The sequence below is a fragment of the Vidua macroura genome, chromosome 4 (genome assembly GCF_024509145.1).
Source record: "Vidua macroura isolate BioBank_ID:100142 chromosome 4, ASM2450914v1, whole genome shotgun sequence".
Lineage (NCBI taxonomy): Eukaryota > Metazoa > Chordata > Aves > Passeriformes > Viduidae > Vidua > Vidua macroura.
The window spans coordinates 29929810-29949184 of record NC_071574.1 but is presented as its reverse complement, the minus strand read 5'-3'; the positions used below and the strand labels follow the sequence as shown (position 1 = coordinate 29949184).

General features: G+C 40.2%; 1 protein-coding gene across 5 annotated transcripts in view; it reads left to right on the top strand.

Annotated features, from left to right (window-relative positions):
- Nucleotides 1–874: 874 nt before the first annotated feature.
- Nucleotides 875–19375, top strand: part of SH3D19 (SH3 domain containing 19) — an 81553-nt gene continuing 63052 nt past the window's right edge. For 3 of the 5 annotated variants that reach the window (XM_053976196.1, XM_053976197.1, XM_053976194.1), the window contains exons 1-2: nt 875–1064; nt 18947–18986. In XM_053976196.1, the coding sequence (XP_053832171.1) occupies nt 947–1064; nt 18947–18986 (158 nt within the window). In that variant the 5' untranslated portion in view covers nt 875–946. Of the gene's footprint in view, nt 1065–18721; nt 18987–19375 lie in introns of those variants that run through there. The other 2 variants (XM_053976199.1, XM_053976198.1) reach the window with 2 other exon arrangements.

Genomic DNA, 19375 nt, shown 5'->3' with positions numbered 1-19375 from the left:
CTCACTGGTTTCAAGTAGGTCCTTCTTAAGTAGTTCAAACCACGGTAATGAACTCGGGCCAAGACACACATCCTCCTAGCCGTGAACCACAACTGCTGCCGGTCAAAAACCTGCCTGCCCCCAGCCCTAAGCCAATATCGGGGCCACAGTCTGCTGCACCTACAATTCCCACAGCTCCCGGGGCTCCCGACTTTCCGGCCATGCACAGCAACTGCCCTTGTCAACTCACAGGCTCACAGAATTGTTAGGAGGTTATCTAGTTCAACCCCCCCTGCCAAGGCAGGGTCACCTTGAACAGGTAACACAGGAACGTGTCCAGGTGGGTTTTGAGTGTCTCCAGAGAGGGAGATTCCACGACCTCCCTGGGCAGCCTGTTCTAGTGCTCTGCTCCCTCAATGTAAAGAAGTTCTTCCTCATGTGGAGGTGGAACTTCTTGTGGTTTAGTTTATGGCCATTGCTCCTTGTTCTGTCACTGGGTACCACTGAAAAAGAGTCTGGCATCTTCTTGCTCTCGTCACGAGGCGAGGCAGACCTCGCACCCTCTCGCCGCAAGCCCCTTCTCCGCTTTAGCAGGAGGCCGCCCGGGTTCGCACAGCCCGCTCGCTGCCGGCTGCCGGCCCATCCCCGCGCGGTGCCCGGCGGAGCCGCCCGCCGGAGCGCGGCTGCCCAGCGCCGGCAGCCAGGTACCTCCCCTCGCCGCCGCCTCCTCCGCCCCCTTTTGTGGCGGTGCCAGGCGGCCGCCGGGTTTCCTGCTGACGCCGGAGAGCCGCGGATGGGCAGGAAAGGCCGCCTCTGCTCCCGCCTCGCCCCGCCGGCAGCAGCGCGGAGCGGTCTCCGGGAGAAGCGCGGCGGAGAGGGCGCAGGTGCGGGGCGGGCCCGGCGGCCGCGAGGGCCGGGCGGCCGCGCCGAAGAGAGGGCGCCGGTCATGGCAGCCCCCGCTTCTTGAATGCTGCCAGCTGACCTTCCGCCGCCGATGGCCGAAGCCTGGAGGCTGGAGGAGGACGAGGAGGAGCTGCGGGAGCTCGGCAGGAGGCACCGGAGGGTCGCGCTGAGCTCGGCAGCAGGTGAGCGGCGAGGGCGCGGCGGGCCGTGGCGTCGCTTCCTTTGGGCTGGCCCTGGCCCGCTCCCCGTGTCTGGATTCCTGTCGGGGGCAGGGCGGCATTGGCGGTGCCGCCCCGAGGTGTGCCGGCCCCGGCGGCCTCGCCCCAGGGCAGCTCGGTTCAGCTCAGGTGCATCCGAGCCGCCGGCGTGTGCCCGCGGGCCGACCCCAGAGCCTGCTCCTGCTCCGCGCTCATCATAGTCATACAGTGGTTTAAGTTAGAAGGGGACCTAAAGATGACCCGGTTCCAACTCCCCTGCCGTGGGCTAGGACGCCTTTAACTAGACCAGGTTGCTCAGAGTCCCATCCAACCTGTCCTTGAGCACGTCCAGGGATAGGGCATCGCAACTTCTCTGGGCAATCTGTTCTACTGTTTCACCACCCTGAAGCTAGCTTGGGCACGTGCTGACTAGCACAGACATGCCCAGGTGCATAGGTTGCTCCACCAGGAAATTAAATGTACCAAGGTAGAGAAACATCTAGGTAGCGAAGTTGTTCACATTTAGCCATTTCTATGTAGGTTTGGGCAGCAGGCCCCGTCGAACAGGCGAGAACCAGTGCATGTGAGAAGGAATGGAGCTGGGGATTGAGCAGATTGTCATTGTAGAGAGACCTGGACAACAACAAGCTTTTGTTTGAAATGATGAACTCGAGTGGACCCTGGCAGTAGCTGAAATTATTTAATTTGGACACTATTGTTAATTGAGGGTCAACATGCATGCCACTGTCCTGTAGTCACTGAGGTGTGAGTGCAGCATTTCTTTTTCTGTGTAAAATCCCTTCCAGAATGAATCATTTTCATAAGGTCTGTTTCCAGGTAAAATCTCAGCCATGCTACATAGTTGAATTCCAAATATTCTGATTTTTAATAATTACGGTACAACTGTAACAATAGAGCACCCTTTGCAATTCATGTGAGTTTGCATCCATTTGAGCAACCAGAAATTGAGTGTCCCTTTTGTAGTGGATAAAAACACAGCAACATGAGGGATCCTAGAGGAGAACTTTCAACAGGCAGGCCCTGTGGCCTTCAGTCGCTCGAGTTATGTCAATGCCTGTCTGTGCAGGTGCAGGATTAGCAGGACCCTATTGAAACCACTGTCGTTTGGCATGTCTGCAGGGTTTCACCTTGTCTGGGGTAAAGTGCAGAAAAGCAGTGTTGGTTCCTGTATGGTTTCCTCCAGAGCAAAATGTTTGTGCTACTGGTTATGGTATCTGTTTTCTAAAGGTGTTTCTTCTAGAGGTTTTTATTAGCAGAAAACATGGAATTGGTTCTACCGTTCATATATGTACATAACCTTTGCCACCTTCCACCTTCTGTGGAACAAAGCTTGTTCCCAGAATTTGTCTTTGGCCCAGTGCTATTAACCAGTAATGAAAGGTGTTTTTTCAATTTTTACTAGTATTTTTTCCTGACAGCCACTGCTGGAAATGGGGCCAGCACTGTTTGTTTACCTTACTGGTGTAAAGTATGTGTGAATGAATAGCATTCTGCTTGAGCAGTCTCGCCTTCTTTCCATCTGTTTGCACATCTCTACGCTGGAAAACACCACTAAGGCTCCCAGCGGAGTATTCTTAAGGGCATCAGTGAAGAATATTGTCCAAAGCAGATGAGTTTGCTGCTCTTCCCTTACTTGACCTTTATTTACATACTTTTATTTACAAACCTGTTGAAAATTAGTGAGGCTTTTTTGCATGTAATGTGCGGTTGCAATGGTAGTATAAATAGGTCTTAAATAAGCCTGCGAGATATTTTGTTGTAGGGTTTAAAAAAAGTAGTGGCACCTTAGGAGACTGTCAATTTAATTATTTCAGTCTGTTAAACCAGTTGTGAATGCAAGCAGTTTAAATTTCTGCTATGTTCAGCCTGTGCATGTCTGTGTAAGGGCAGTTGATCACCTTTGTCCTGCCAGTGCGAGGCATGTGTGCAAAGTGGGAGCTGGAAGGTGAAAGTTCACAAGTGCTTCTGACTTACTGAACGCTCAGACTTATTTAGCAGTGGCTTATTGGAGAAGCAGAGCTCAGGAGGCTCTGCAATGAGGAAGTAGTATTTTCCCTTGAAGCCAGTCGCAGTTGTGCTGCACCATGTACTGCAGGATGAAGCTAGCTAGACTAAACTAACAGCTTGCTGCTGCTCTAGAGGTGTGATCTCCTTTGGGGATGTCCACTTCTGCTCTCTCTTGTGTGTCAGCTCTGCTGCTCGTCCAACCTGTTGGTGAGTGCAGTCACTAGAGTTGTGGTTTGGTGGTAGCCTGGGCTGATGTACTGGGTGGCAGCCTCACTCAGAGCCCCTGTGCCTGCTAGAACCTGCACCAACCTGTTCTGGTGCATTGTACAAGCAGAGTGATATTTTTCTAGTTCTCTTCAGTGGTTGGGAGTCTTCTGATTCAGCTCACTGTAATGGTTTTGGGTGAATGTTGAAGCTGGCACAACGGAAAGAGTAGGAACATGCAGCCAGAGGGAGGTAAGAGCCTATGCCAGTCAGAAGTTAGTTTGGCTTAGATTGCTGTGAAACGGCATCCTGAGAACTGTTAGAGACCTACTCATGGTTTGGTTTTTTGGTTTTTTTTAATTTGATTCACTGGAGGGTTGATTTGTTTGTTTTTTGCTGTGTTGGGTTGGGGGCTTTTTTGCTGGTTTAATGAGCTGAAGATGCTTGCTTAAGCAGTAGACTGCCAGAGCAGATCTTGGAGAAGGGAAACTTGGAGGAATGAGATAGGCAAAACCATTTGTGTCCATGGGGTAGTTGTAGATAGCTCAGGTGACGTGTCTGACTGCCTGTGTCTACCACACTGCATGCCAGGATCCCATGTCATGGCATTATTTTCTCTGAATTTAGAAGGTTTTTATTTGGCATGTTCTGGAAAACCTGTGAGAAGATATATTAAATACAGCAATTTGAAACTCTTTTAAAAAATTATTTTCCCTTTGAAAAAATGCTGATTGGATTTTATATATATATATATATATATATATATATATATATATATATATATATATATATATTTTAGGTTATAGGGAAGAGAACTACAATATATTCTTTAAAAATTGAGAACAATGAAAGTAGCTGCATAGGTTCATTAAAACTGAATCATCTGGTCACCTGCTCTGGGAAAGGAAACCACTTTTGTTGGAAACTTTTTGGGGTTTTAACTGCAGTATAAATAATGTGATGGAATTCTACCTCCCTTGTTGCTTATTTCTGTCACGTGCATTATTGTTCTGGGAAGTTATAGAGACTGCAGGATATTTACTAGATATTTTTTATTTAGAATGTTAGTATTTTTACTTAGTTTTCAATAAATAAAGGTGTTTTTTTTTTTAAATAAATAAACTTTTCTTTGGTAAAATAAATAAACTTAAAAAAAATCCAAAGAAACCATAACAACCTCACTAAAATGCTATTTCTCCATAGACTTACAGGTTCTCTCCAGTCTAAACCTTTATCTGGTGTGCTTTCCTATTTTCACTACCTTTTTATTCTGTGACTACTGACTAACATAGACTTGCAGGAGAGTTTATAGTGAATGTAGTAAATTTTAGTTATGAACTACATTGGTTGATTATCTGTCCTTACTGTCACATTAGAACTGAGTACCACAATATTCTGATATTATCTAAAGGACACGAGAAATTTTTAACATAATCTGTATCTGCATTATTTCACTTTGAATTCTGGCCAGTGTTCCCTGAGAAAGAATAGCCCATTATGGATGTGGCAGAAATTTCCTTACTTAAAAATAAAATGAAATTACTAAATATGGAAGCCAATAATGAAATTTGAGTTGTTCGTGAAGCCCTATGTGATTTTTTTACTTTAATGTGTGGTTAAAAGTACAGGTGGTCAAGGCTTTGGTTTAATTTACTCTGTTTTACTTATCACAAATGCTTGTCTGTGGTTTGCTCTCATACAATGGCTGTAAATTTTGCAGATGAGTTTAGCTGTGCTGATTGAAACATCTCTGGGTTGAGTTTTGTTGGGGTTTTTTCCCCTTCCCCTAGTTCAGATGTTTCCTGGAATTTTTTGAACTGTAGTGAGCAGTTTCAGATTATGGGTGAAATCATCTGGTTTTGGTTGGTTGATTGACTGAGTGCTTTGGGATTTTTTGTGCCAAAACAAGATTTAGTTCAGAGTTGGATCAATTCATTACACTCCCACAACTCCCACATCAAACTGGCACTGACTTGTTTTTGAAGCTGAGAACAATGAGCTATATCCAGTATAAAAAAATTAAGGTTGAATATTTCACTGCTCAACATGCTGAGAGGTTGTGGGGGTACGTTTCTGTAGTGTGTCTGACAGAGTTCAGTGAACACTAATCTGCAGGCATCATGGACTTTTTACAGATAAATGAAGAATTTAATGCAACAATGCTCAGCAGTTGTTCCCATGTAAATGCAAAACTACATATTTGGCCTTAAGTAAAGAATAAGATGGTCTGAAATTCTTCATTAAATTCTTGGGTCAGAGACTGTTTCTGTGGTGATGTCCTTTAGGGTTCACTGGATCATAACAAGGACAGCTCAAGCATAGTCCTTCCCAAGAGGTGTCAGCGACCCTGGAACTGGGTGAAAGCATGATTAGGAAAAGGGTGATTTGAAGACTTAGTTGCTTAACTGACTCTTATATTTAAGAAGTAGAAGGATCAGCGTCTTGCAGAAGAGAAGTCAGCATTGTTCAGCTGGAAACTTCTTTGTCTGCATGCCTGTGTCCTTCAGTGCTGATCTAGAAATTGTTCTGCTTGTCCATACCAAGTGTAACCATTTATCCTCTTTTATTAAGAGAAGAGAAAAAAGTCTCCATCAGGCTGATCATTTGTTTTAAATAAATTCATAAATCTACCTATGATCTGCTAGTCTGCCCATGTGTACACAGGAAGCCCTTAAAAAGAGGACTAAGAGGAGCATTCAGGATAGGGGAGTGGGTGCCACTATTTTAATTATGTCTTAGTTTAGTCAGTTAGCTCACAAATTCAAGAAGCGGTGGAGTTGATGGCCAGCTGAACATCACTTCCCTCTTTTCCCTGGGATTCAGTCTGTTTCGTTTTGATAGTCCTGATGCAGATTTAGGAGCTTCAGTTTTAGTAACTGCTTCAGGCACCACCACAGTAAAACACTTAAGATCCAAAGAGCACAAATAATGTAATTCTCCTGTACTAATCTCTGACTGACGCTGGTATGTTGTATCTTGGAAGTATTAAGAAGATTATGTGATTAAGCATTTTTCACAGCCCTTTGAAGTTACTGGGCACATTTCTACTATATTTCATAGTCTTTGACTGTAGGTTGTTTGAGGTAAGTATAAATACTTATATAAATAAAGCTTTTCTGGAAGTTAAATAATATAGCCTATACATGGAAGTTCTCCAACATATCATGAGATTCAAGTTAGTGGCAAGAAAAAAACCTGCTTGCAGTTACTTGGCCAGGAGAATAGACTGAACCCCAAAGAATGTTGTGCCTGTTGAAGAAAAAATGCTTCTAAAAATGAAGGCTGGTCTTAGAAAAATAATTAAATAACTTCTGCTAGTCAATGGGGTGATTTCCTAGCCAAGGATACTGTAGAAGAACAAATAATAATAAGTATTATTATTAAGTGATTAAATGGACCTACTTCATTTAGGTTAGAGCCAAAGCAAGGCACAGAACTATATAATTGCTAAAGAAGAGATGAGTTTGTAGCCAGAGAATGACCCATAGAACTGTGATTGCGCAAAGACCTTGCTGTTACCTGTGTTGTAAGCAATCATTTCCTGTCAGGACAACAAATGATAAGTCTGGGATGTTGCATAAAGAATGGGGATAGACAGCAAAGCATAAAATGAGTCATAACCTCATGGCAAGAAGCTTTTACCAAAGTGGTTTTGTTTACAGATGGAAAAAAATGTAATATTTGTAAATAAATTTGTTAATATTTGCTTTTGAGAGTATAGCCTTTATTGTCCCAAAATGGGTTCCTTTACCCAGTGTGCAAGAGGCCAGTCCACACAGAGTTGAGGTATTTGATTTATGTAGTTCAGCTCAGAAATTTGCCAGTCCTAGCTAGCAAATTCACAAAGCCAGTACACCAATTATCAAAACTTTTCATTGTTTATACATTTTGACAAGCAAAGACATTAATGTTTATCAGCTATAATTTATACAGTTCTCTTATTAATTAGTATTTTATTTTTGTTAGTTAAATTGCTTTCTTTCTTCTGCTAATCAGCCCACATGCTCACTCACATATACTCTTTTGAGTATGTGGGTTTCTTGAGTTGGCTGTGAGTCAGTGGTTGTGGTCTTCCCCTGCCAGAGTTGCCTTTTACCTAGTTAGAACATGAGTTTGATGAGTTGGCTTTGTTTCTTCCTCCTAATCTGGTTCCTGCCGGCCTTATCTTGGACATTCTACCCAGTGTCCTTGTAGTCTATCAGTTCAGCATTCTATTGTGATTCTGTTTTTCAAATTTTGTACTCTGAAGTTCTCTCTTTTTTTTCCTATCTCTATAGCTGAAGTCACTGAGGCATGTTAAGCTGCAATTACTGAGGCATTAAATATAATTTATCTATTTGGAAGCCATGCATCACCTTGATTTAAAATCTGGAAACAATAGGGTAGTGGTGTTTACTCTCTCCATTAAAAGTTTATGTAGTTCTGTGTGTTTTGTTTCAATAAGCATCTCACACAATATGTGCCATATGAAATTTTATTTTGATAGCACTAAAGTAATTTGCCATGAGCTTCTTTTCTTGATGCTTATTAGCTATAGTGAAATACAATGCTTTCCCATTCTTCCGTTTCTTTGCTTTGCTGACTTGTGGCCATGGAAGTGTTGTCTGGAAGGGAGCTCTGGGGTTACCTAATCCAGCCTCCTTCTTGAAGCAGGCCTGTTGCCAAGGCTAGATCTGTCCAGCCAAGGCTTTGTCTAGCAGTGTCTTTAAAAGTCTCCTGAAAGGGAGGGATTTACACCCTCTGCAGGCAACCTGTTTCAGTGCTTTACTTATTCCTAATGGAAGAATTTCTGCTCACCTATAACTTGAACCTCCCAAGCTACATTTGTGACCATTGCCCCATTCAATATTGTCCACTAACACCAGGAAGAGTCTGAATTTGTGGATCTTTGTTGCTACCCTACAAGTAGCTGTGTGCTGTGGCTAAGTAGCTTCTTTGCCTTTTCTAGGGTAGAGGAGTCTGGCCCCTTCAGCCTTGTTATTGCATGGTGCTGTCTTGCTTATTCAATTCCTCTGACTGTACAGAAAAAAATCTAGTGGAAGTGTTGTTTTCATTGCTGGCCAAGATTTTTTACTCTGTTCTTGAAAAACAGTATGCACAAAAGGCACTGAAGCATTCCAACAGCAGATTTGGGAACACAGTATATCATCTGTTGATCTGTGGTTTATGCTTGGCAAGCATCCTTCCCTTTAGTGAAGGTTGTAAATAAGTTTTGTGGGAAAGCATAGATTTAGTGGTTGATGGCATGTACCAAGAAAAAATTCCTGATTTTCCCCTCAATGTTGTATAAATTTTGACAGACACAGGATCTTATGTATATCAATATTTTTAAATTGACCACTTGATGTAGTGCTGTTAGACTCATTGCTTCAGGTGTTTTACATCTGTAGAGATTTGTATGGAATTAATATGTTATTCTAAAAACATCAATTTGACATTCTGACTTGAGAATTTAGAATCTTCTGACAAAAGTTAATGGAATGCTAAATAAGATGCTTCAAAGATGAACCTGTTTGGTTTAGAAATTCTTGCAGGTGCTACAAAACAAATATATTCTTGCTTTCTTGCTTTCTATGACTGTATTTGGGTCCAGCATGAAAGGCTGGATGACAGCAAGGCTGAAAAGGTTCACACTGGAGTAGAAGCTGTATGCAACACATTTTACTGTTCATTTTTTTTCTTTTCCCTAAGCTTTTAAAGAGGTCATAGCATTTATTTTGTGTGTGTGTTGTGACCTCAGTCAGCTTGTTCATGCTTTTGAAGAAAATACGAGTGGATCAGAACATGCTAAAGGTTTCAAATGATTGACATTGTTACTCCTGTGGTTAATAGTGGGCACACTGTCAGCCTTTCAGAGCTGTGCTAGTAGCTCTTGTGTCACAGCATACAAACTGAAAAAACAAATGTCTTCAGGAAAGTATGCAAGAAGCACCTCCCAGGATTCAGTTTTTACTTCCAAGAGAAATTCCTTCCCCTCTGCAGTCAATTTCTTAACAACTTCTGGGAGGCCGTATATGAAAAGCCCTGCTAAATTGCTGCCAATGGATTTATCTTTCACTAATTCAATTCCTTTTTGGAATACAATTAGACTTTCAGTCTTCAAATCTTGCATGATAGTAAGGAACACAGTCATTCATTATATGAAATCAGTTACTGCATACTGATTGGTATGTCTGCTGGATAATCACTGGGTCTTGAATTATGATGATGAATTTCTTATCTGTATTTTGTTTTTTAATGTGGTGTTGATCATGGTGATTTACTTCCTTAAAAGCTTAGGTAAATTTTCAAGCACTATGTTTACTGCAAAAGGGTTTCTGGTCCATTCTCCTTCTAGACAGAATATTGTATATATTAAAGAAGCTGTTTGGTGTTTTTCTTCAATTACAGCATTTAGATTCTGTTTATAAGAGATAAGCTAAAATTAATATAATTTGTTTTCTCAAGGTGATAATTTTGTATTCATCATGAATTCCTTCTTGCATTAAAAACTGAGTTCTCAATATCGCAGATCTATACATGAAAATTGATTCAAGTTATGCACATCTCTGCTAAATCATTTAAAAGAATTTTTGAGTGTAAAGTGTGTTGTGATCTTATTTGTTATTAAAATACTGTTCTTTCATCCTGTTGGAGAGATGGGACATAAATGTCTGGAAACAAGCTCAGCATTTCAATAACTTTCTCATATTAAATTACTCCATTGATGTGCTGTATCCATTTTATAGCTGCACTTTAAGTTTAGGGTACAAAACTAATAGAAATGTGGGACTTGGGATCAAAGTAGAAGCTTTATAAGAGGTCAGTCTCCTTCTGCCTGGTACTTGAAGATCAGCATTGTCAGGTGCCACAGTTCAACTGACACCAAATGCTGTACACTTTGTCATTTGTCTTAAGCTTGCTATTCTTTGCAACATCCAGTGAACTCCAAACTGGCATGATGAAATTCACCTGAGAATGGAGTTCCTGAGGCTGGGCACCTGCCACGTCCTCCCTGGACAGTTTTCCATGTCCATTGTTTGAGCAGGTCAAGTCCATGCTTGGACAAGCATCACTGCCAGCATGGAACACATATAACTGAATGATGAGACGGGATAATGCTGCAGACCTAATGTATTCAGAGTTTATCAGCTTAACTTTATGAAAAAAAAGTTTTCTCTGTTCTAGTGTGCAAAGCTTGCTGTAGATCACCAACATCATCTCTGGGAAATACATGGTAGCAGCTGCCATGACATTAGGCACATTTCATTTCTGTAATTGCTGTCCACTAGCTTGATGTTTGTGGATCCATTATCAAGAACTATTTGAAGTGTGTCATTATGGTATTTTGGCACTATAGCAATGTAGAGGTACTTATTAGTATATTTACAGAGGTTGAATGCCTCTGACAGGATCTGTAGGCCTTTTTGGTGAGTGCACAGAACTGGGGAGAGGTCTAGTAATACATGAGAGGGTAGTTATTTCCTCCAAGGTACCAAACAATTGGAACTGTTTCTGCCAGCATTACCAGAGTGTCCAGAAAAGCTGTGCTTATCTGTGGTAAGCACAGGATTCTTTGTTTTGAGGGTTTCTGAATGCTTAATAACTTTGCCATCCTTTTTCTTGGTCAAAGCAGATTTTTGAAGCCCTTCACTGACTGTAGGTGAAACTGCTTCGTGTTACCATGAGTAGCACCTGAATGGATGAAATTTGCATTTAGAAGACTGAGAACAAGATGCAATAGCCACATGTCGAGGGTAGAAACAGGTAAAGAATGACTTTTATAAGAGCTGCACAAGGTGACATCATGGTGCAGGGAATCCAGCTGTACATAGTGACTGCTGGTCAGAATGTTCTTCCAGGTCCAAAGGGCACGTGTATGCAGATTTACATGCACACATTAGGCCAGTAATGAAGGACTCTGAGGTACCTTAAAGGGGATATGGTAGATGTTTAGCACCTTGGAGTAGATGTGGATAAATTCAGCGCACAACTCAGTAAAATGTCTTCAGAATGCCAGGTGATTCACATCTTTAAAAACTGGATGCCAATCACTACATTATTAAATAATATGCATTAAAACATTACTTGCTTTAATAACAGTGAAGTGCTGGACTTCCTGTTCTGTGGAATAGTGGCAGAGAGTTGCACAACTTTTAAGCATGTGCTCAAAGCTGATGGATGAGGGTTATCTCAGGGTACAACAATTTATTCATATATGCCACCATCATTAAATAAATCCATTTTTTGCACCTTCACATTAATGCTTTTTATGATGTATCTAGGTCTTGTAGTCTTTGTTTGATGATATAGTGCAAGAGTCCTTTCTGGGAATAATCCATTTTATGGTACTTCAGAAGAATCCTGTGCACATGAGAAGCAATTGTCGTATTCAGTTTCCTAGAATTTTTTTATTTCTGTGTTGGGCAGAATTACCAATGTCACTGGAGGGAAAATATTTTGTTAATAGGCTAATTTCAAATGCACTTCCCTAGAAAATTAATACTTGTAAAAAAATCAGTGATATTTAAGACTGTTCTTGTTAGGTGAACTGGGTAAATGGCTTGGGGATCCTTTAATCATAAATAGTGACAAAGGACCACAAAATATTCCAAGAATAAGTTACTGAGTATTTCAGCAGTATCTTAAGAGAAATAAATACTTTCATTTGCCTGGTACATTTCTTCTATTTTTAGAGATACTGCTTTTTTTGTGGTTGAGTGTATTACAGTCCTTTCTTTTCAGACATTTCTTTCTCTCTGTGTCATTTCATCTCCCTAGTCTCCAGATTCCTCCCACAGTGCAGACCTATGCACTTACTTGCACTCACTATCATGTCTGATATCTAAATTGAAAGCAATGTCACCTTTATTCTGTCAGTGGCTTCACAGGATGAAATAGTCAAGAAAAAAATTTCTTGTGTGTTTTAAAGTCAGATTAGTTTCCTGATGTACAGAAGGGGGAATATCTTCTGAATTGCTATTCAGCACTTTATTGTGAATCCATGTTTTGCCCACATTGAATATGATTTAGCTTCCAAGTGCTGAATCCATTAGATTACACTGGGGACTTTTGTTGAGGTTGGCCACCTCAGCAGTATATTGTGATATATGAATGAACCTACACAGAGGTGTTCAAAGCTGGAGGCGCTTTTGGTGCTGGATGTTCTGATTCTCAAGCAGGGCAAACCCCTGAGGAGGAAAATAATGGAATTCATTTAGATCTTGCATATTGTGTATGAATGCTTATAAGATAGTCTGTTAATACAGTGTCAGAAGGACAAGTTTATTCACATGTCTACTGCATTTTTTGCATGTGTGTCAGCACCCTTTGACAGGCAGACTGAGGTAGGACTGAGAGAGCTCTGTGGTCTAGTTGAGGAATATGCTGAATCTCTGCAGGCATGCTAAATCTCTGATTTGGGAAGAAAAAGGTAGTACAGTGCTCTTGAAAGATAATTTCCTTTTATTGGCAATGCTAGCAACATGAGAATATTATTTTTCAGAAATGTAGATTTAACATTTCAGAAATGCCTAGAGAGAAACATATTTTGTGGTTATAAATCTTCTGTTCATCAAAATGTGGAGTCAATTGATACTTTGTTTATACAAGTATAGAAAAATTAAGGAGTAGGGCTCATGCGAGTAGCTCCCACTGTGATTCTGGCGGTGTACTGATACCTGTGTCTAGTTATACCTGAAGTTCATAATCTAAGAATTACATTGCACTGATCAGCTGGAGTGTCTTCTATGAAGATCTAGGGATTTGTATTTTCAGGAGTTGCTAATTTTTTGAAAAAAGAGCTTTAGAAGCAGCTATGTCCTAAATTTCCTTCTTAAACAACTGTGGTAGAAGGCAAAAGTGTGGTAAGATATGTATGTAGTGGGTGTATTTGATTGCTTATATACTTCATTTATCATTTATGCCTTAATAACAAGCTCAATTCCCAATGCTGAGTTTAGTCTAGGTTCTTACAGCACGAACCTTTTAGAGAAATGGTGAGAGCTTGCACAGTCTGTTTCCTTTCTCTGTTGTTTTCTGCATCAGCCCCCTCTTTTGCTGGCATACATGCTTACACTGATGCACAGACACTTTTGCTGTTGCAGTGCAGGAGAAATGTAGGAGCAAGAATGAGGGGGTGGAACTTCAGTCACAAAAACAAATCAACAGCAAATGTAGCATTGGTAAATGTGACCTCTGCTGTCCAGAAAAATCCTTTTCCACTCATATGTTGGGCACTTAAAGTGCACCAAAGGCTTTAAAGATGATTATAGTTTATTTTTAACCTTTTTAGCAAGGTAAAGATAATGTAACTTAGTCTTGGGATAATTACACGCATTATGGTGGTCAGTAGGTTTCAAAATTAAATACTTGACTGCAGGAGTTCATTGTGTTCTCAGCTATGTGTTGGGGTCCATCCCTAGGCATCTATCAGTTGTGTTTAAGAGTGGGGGGAAAAAAAGCATTACTCCAAGTATAAAAAACTGCAGGAATGCTTTATGCTTACAGCCTCAGTTACTGTTTAGCACTGAAACTGACAGACTACTAAAATTTCATTATGGGGGATGTTATAATATTGTTTTCTTCCTGGCAGTATACTGCTCTGGAAGTCAACAGCATACTGTAGAATTTAAAGTAAGTATATAAACTGTTTGCCTTTACAGTTAAAAACTCTGAGCATGTCCTGATTTTGTAGCCTTTTGCAGTAAAGGGAAAGCTATGCATAAAGTAAATTTAAAATGTTTCTTCCAAGCCTCTGATTAACCTCTGCTTGAGCCTTCTGCCTTTTAAACAGCTGATAAGGGACTCTGCTGTTAAAATATTAAAATACATAAAAAATATTCAGCTTTGTGCATTTTGCTGTATGGCTGTTCCTAACAAAATTGGCCAAAATTTATAGTAGATTCTACACAGTGGAACCAATTTGCATTGTTCTGATTCCTTACCTGAGGGAAGTGCTGAAAAGAAGGAAGAGTGGCTTTGAGCCACAATATGCCATAACAAACAGAGGCAAAAAGGTGGCAGTATCAGTGGCAGTTACTGCTTGTCTCAGTGCAGATAAAGCAATTAGCGTTGAAAATCATGCAGAAATGCAGATCTTTTTCCCAGAAAATGTGCAATTCATTTGAGTGAGGGCTCTGTGTACAATAGCAATTAGAAATGAAAATTTGGGGTTCTTGATGCAGTTGGCTGGCAGGGACTGGTGCACCATTTAGCTATGGTCACCTGGGTCTAGATGTATATGACTAAAATAGTGGCATCACGTTTCTGCATGATGCCTTGTAAAGCTGCTGTATTGGTCTTTGTGTCAAATTGGGTTTGTTACGGCCTGATAGCCTTCAGAGCTCATTGAGGTTGATGCATTCAGATGCATCATCAGATAAAAGTTGTACAGCCTCTTCCAATAATGTGCTTATCATGAAAATATCACTTCTCTCTGTATTTTGGTGTTGCCAGCACTGCTTAAAAGCCCATGGTTCACATTGTTTGGTTTATCTGGAGGTCTGCCATTGTTACAGTAGCATGTCATACTTGCTTTCCTTGTGAAACCACTGCTGGGCTAAAAACTGCTGGGATGGAGACTGCTGCTCTAACTATGTATCCTCCTGAAGAGTGTTAGCGTCCTGCCTCTTGTGCTGACTGGTCAAATTCAACAGGCATAGTTAAACTTGAAGATACGGTATTTCCCATAAATGGGAATGGTATGTGTCCCCCTTTCCTCCCTTCATCTTTTAAGAGATCAAGCTGTGGAATGGGGTTAAAAGAGGGAAGTTACCAGCCTCAGGAGGTAATTGCATTGGAGGTTCCCCGGTAGCTTTGCAGTTTGATGCGGCAGAATGTGTGTTAACTTTCCACTCATTTTTCAACAACGTTTTATGTTTATACTCGAATTTTTTTCTAGTGAGAGCAAACTTTTTAGTTGAAGTCACTCTTAGCAACAAGATACTTTGAAGAAGCTTGCAAAATAAACAGAGGAAAATAATGGGTCTACTGAGTGTGAGTTGCCTTTTTCCTTTTCTTTGCTTATCTTCCAGAAACAAGAGTGATTGCCTTAAAAGATACTGTTTTCTGCATTGATGGTCTTTTTGGCAAAAACTTAAGCTATTTCGGGTTTGTGGAGCAACTGAAATGATGTTGACCCAGTTATTTTTCTCCTGATGATTATAGTTATATTTTCCTTGAGAAGAAAATCTTTTCTGTCATATTAAAAACAAACAACAAAATAAACTAATTTTCCCAAACTTGGAGTGTAAGAGAATGGCCTTTTTTTCTGAAAGCAACTGGAACGTGGCAGTTCTGTCTGCCACTCACCCTTTGCATGCTGAAAAAAAGGCATAAGGTGTCCATGCTGCTGCTGAAATACACAGAGCATGATTTGGTAAAGAAACACTAGATTTGCCAAAAGATTATGGTATGAAGAGCAGATTTTTGTGCCTTAATGTTTTCCTTGATTCTTCTGCTGTGCTTAGAACTGGGCAACAGTCTTCCCAACTTCAGCCAGGAGTCTCTGACTTCTTCCACCTCGTCTGTTCCACCTGCTAGCTGCTTGGCTTCTTGCACTATATCCTGCTTCTGAACAAGGTTAATATATTTCTCTTGTATGGCTGTAATTTCATGAGGGCAACAAAGGTTTTGTAAATAGTAGGTGTTAATCTGATGTGGAGAGAATCTTGAAGTACAGTCAGCAGGAGGTTGGAGCATGGTCAATTCTTACGGATTGTGAGACTGCAGATCTCTGGCTATGCAAATTATGGATTGGAAGACAGGCAGAAAGAACTTCATGAAATAAACTTAGGATCATACAATCCAGTTCTGTAGCTGGTGAGTACTAGCGGCTTATAAATTCCTGGCGTATTTTACTACAGCTACATACACAGTAAACAATTTTATTACTTCTAGCAACAGAAGGATAGAGAGGACACTACTGGTATCTTGTGTCTGGAAGGTAATATCTGTCACTGGAAGTGGCATTTTTTCCTGTGCATTTCCTATGCCAGAGTGCAGACCAGCTTGTTTGTTTATTGTGCCAGTCCTGCAACATTCAGTGTTTGCTCTGATCTGACACACAGTTTTGGCTTCCAGAGTTTAGAATTGAAGAATATACAGTTTTCTGCTAGAAAGACATAATGTCCTGTCATGTTTTATAGCAATTTATATCTTTGATATAGAGGAAAATCTGTAGTGCAGGAATTAATTTTCAGATCTTTGTAACTATATAGTCTTCTTGCTTATTTCTGTTAGAAAAGATTACAAGGACATCTCTCTGCTGTTGAGGTAGCATGTATAGAGAAAAGAGAATCACCTGTGGGCATGCCTTTTGAGACAGCTTTTTTCAAGTCAAGGATTTGCCTACAGAATGGAGAGATAAGATCTGCGTGTGTTTGTATTTTAAAAAAATTGCATTTTTCTAGGCTTTCATGTTCTAGTGTTTGTAGAGGTGTGTCATTATTTGAATTTATGCTGGTACCTAATGCCAAAACAGCATTTAGAATTGCAACATTTACAGAATCACAGAATCAATTAGCTTGGAAAAGACTTATGAAATTGAGTCCAATCTTTGACCACACCACCTTGTCCATCAGACCATGGCATCAAGTGCCATGTCCAGTTTTTCCTTAAACACCTCCTGGTACAGTGACTTCACCACCTAATTGACTCTGAGCCCATAACTGAAAGATTGAGCTCTTTGAGTCTCTCCTTACACTTGAAACTAAAACAAATTTAAAAGGTTAAGGTCACAGCAAACTTAACGAGGTGGAGGTTTTAGTTCTATTTTAAAATGTTGGCTCTTTGCTTGTTGGCTCTTTGTTCTTTTCAAGAAGATCAATATGCATGTGGATGGTGTGCTCTCACTAAGTTTATCAGAAAATAAAATGTGCAAAACCAAATGTAGTGTTGAAATGCTGAAACAAGAATGAAAATAAAAGGGGAAAAGGAATTGCATTGATTTCCTGAGTGAGCAGGTTGCAGTGATGTGGGCGGGCTGTGGTGGATCTGCTGACTGGACACGGGCTGTGTGGGAGAGCTCCCAGATGCTGTGCTTACATGTGCTCCGACTCGCTTTCTTCCTTTTCACTGGTTCATTCACACGATTGTTTTAGCAGTGGGGGGGCTTTGTCTGAATACTGTTAGACTGTGGCTGCATACAGAGCAGGAGACACTGATAACAAGCAACAGATGGCAAACAGATTTCAGTAGGAAGTCAGGTCTCATTTTGTTCAGTGCTCCCAGGTAAGGAGGTTACATGGTAAGGATGGAAGGAGTGTGTGTTTGAAGAACTGCTGCTGCAACTCTGGTTTGAGTTATTCCAGAGCTATGCCATGCTGCTTCTGCTAGCAGAGTTGCACACAGTGTGATGAAATGGAGAACGTTGTTTGTCAGGAAGACAAATTATGACTGTGTGGCTATGACAGCTCAGTAGGAGCACCTATGGATGGAAAAAGCATTACATACTTTTAAGCACTTGCTGATATAATTTTTTTTACCACTTTAATGAAAGCTTAATCAAATGAGCACATAAAGCTTGGAGAGGAAAATATTTCTTTTACACAGGAAATAAAACTGCACAAGCAAATGTGTACTATTAACAGAACAAATTTTATTTTGAATGCAGAGCTTTAAGATTGAAAATACAATCTGTGAGCATGAAAATTTTTTTAGGAAGACTCTTCTGTATAGACTAGCTTTTCAGTAAATTGTTTATTAACACATGAAAAACAGGTTTCTGTTTAAAGTACACAGAGATCAAATTAGAACCAAAATCACCATGGTCAGTGGAGATTATGTGCAGCTGTAGGAATTACCTTCTGCTTGTATAGTGGATCTTTCTGCATTAAAAGATTAAACCCCTCTCTAATTTTAGAATATATGCATTTTAGGCGGACAACAACAGTCTCAGCTTTTCAGATAGTTCAAAAGTCATGCAGTAAAAGATATTCTGGACTTAAAATATAAATGATAATACATGAATTCTAATATCATAGCACTGGAGTTATTTTGTAATGCTTGTATGATAATCGTAACTCTTGAGAGAAATATTTTATACTTTCTGTGCATACTGGAGCTTTATGTGTAGATTTTTGGGTCAATTTCATTAGTCCAAATAAGCTACTTGAAATACTTACAGGATAAACAAAACCCTTTCTAAAAGCACAGAAAAATTCAGTGTTTGGAACCCCCAGAAGCTGAAGGGTTAATAGTGGGGTTGCACTGGATTCAGTGTATTTGCAGATGTTGCTGCAACCAACTGCTGATTTTTCTCCCATCCTGTCAGGGAACTCTGCCAGCCATGATTCATGGAATGATTTTTTTGCGCTGAGTAATCTGTGGTTTTTCTTTTTTCCTCTTCCCTCTCCCTTATTTTTATCCTGAACTAAAGCACTATTCATTTCAGCTAAAGGGAGGGGAAGCTTCCAAAGCAATACAAAACATTAAATACACTGTGTTTTGAGTGAAGGAATTGTAACAAATGTTAAACTTGCAGTAATTTTACTTGGTCTTAGGCAGTCTAGTCCAGTGTGGGAAAACAGTTTTAGAACAGAATCAGCTTTTGGTTTTGCTAGTCATATGGTTTTACAGTTCTCTTAAGACTTCTGTACTAGTATTGCTAAAGAACATCCAACTTCTGTGCTGATATTATGCCTCCTTTCTCACAGATCGCTCAGAAAGAAATAAACCAGACTGTCGCTCTTCAGGGTAAGAACTGTATTTCTCTATTTATTCTTCCCTTCTCTTCCTTTTTTTTTAACCCTTATTTTTTCCTTTTATTGGGTGAACTAGGAAATTGGCCAGAAATATAAAAATGTCATTCTTCTACTTTTCTGTTTTGGTAACAGTAATGTAATACCAAAATAAGTTTGTGTTTAAAATAATTGTTTTATATTCTTTATGGGCAAAGTTGTTTGTTTTTTTTTTTTCCCAAGAAATTCATAGGACTTGCTACATTGTAATTGTGCACACTGAAACTTCAAATGCTTGTTTATGTATCATGTGCAGGGTTGTTTCATAAAACTGTGATTTAAAACAAGCCCCATGACTTTTATTACTTTGAACTGTTTGCTTCTATAGCAAGGAAATTAATTCTT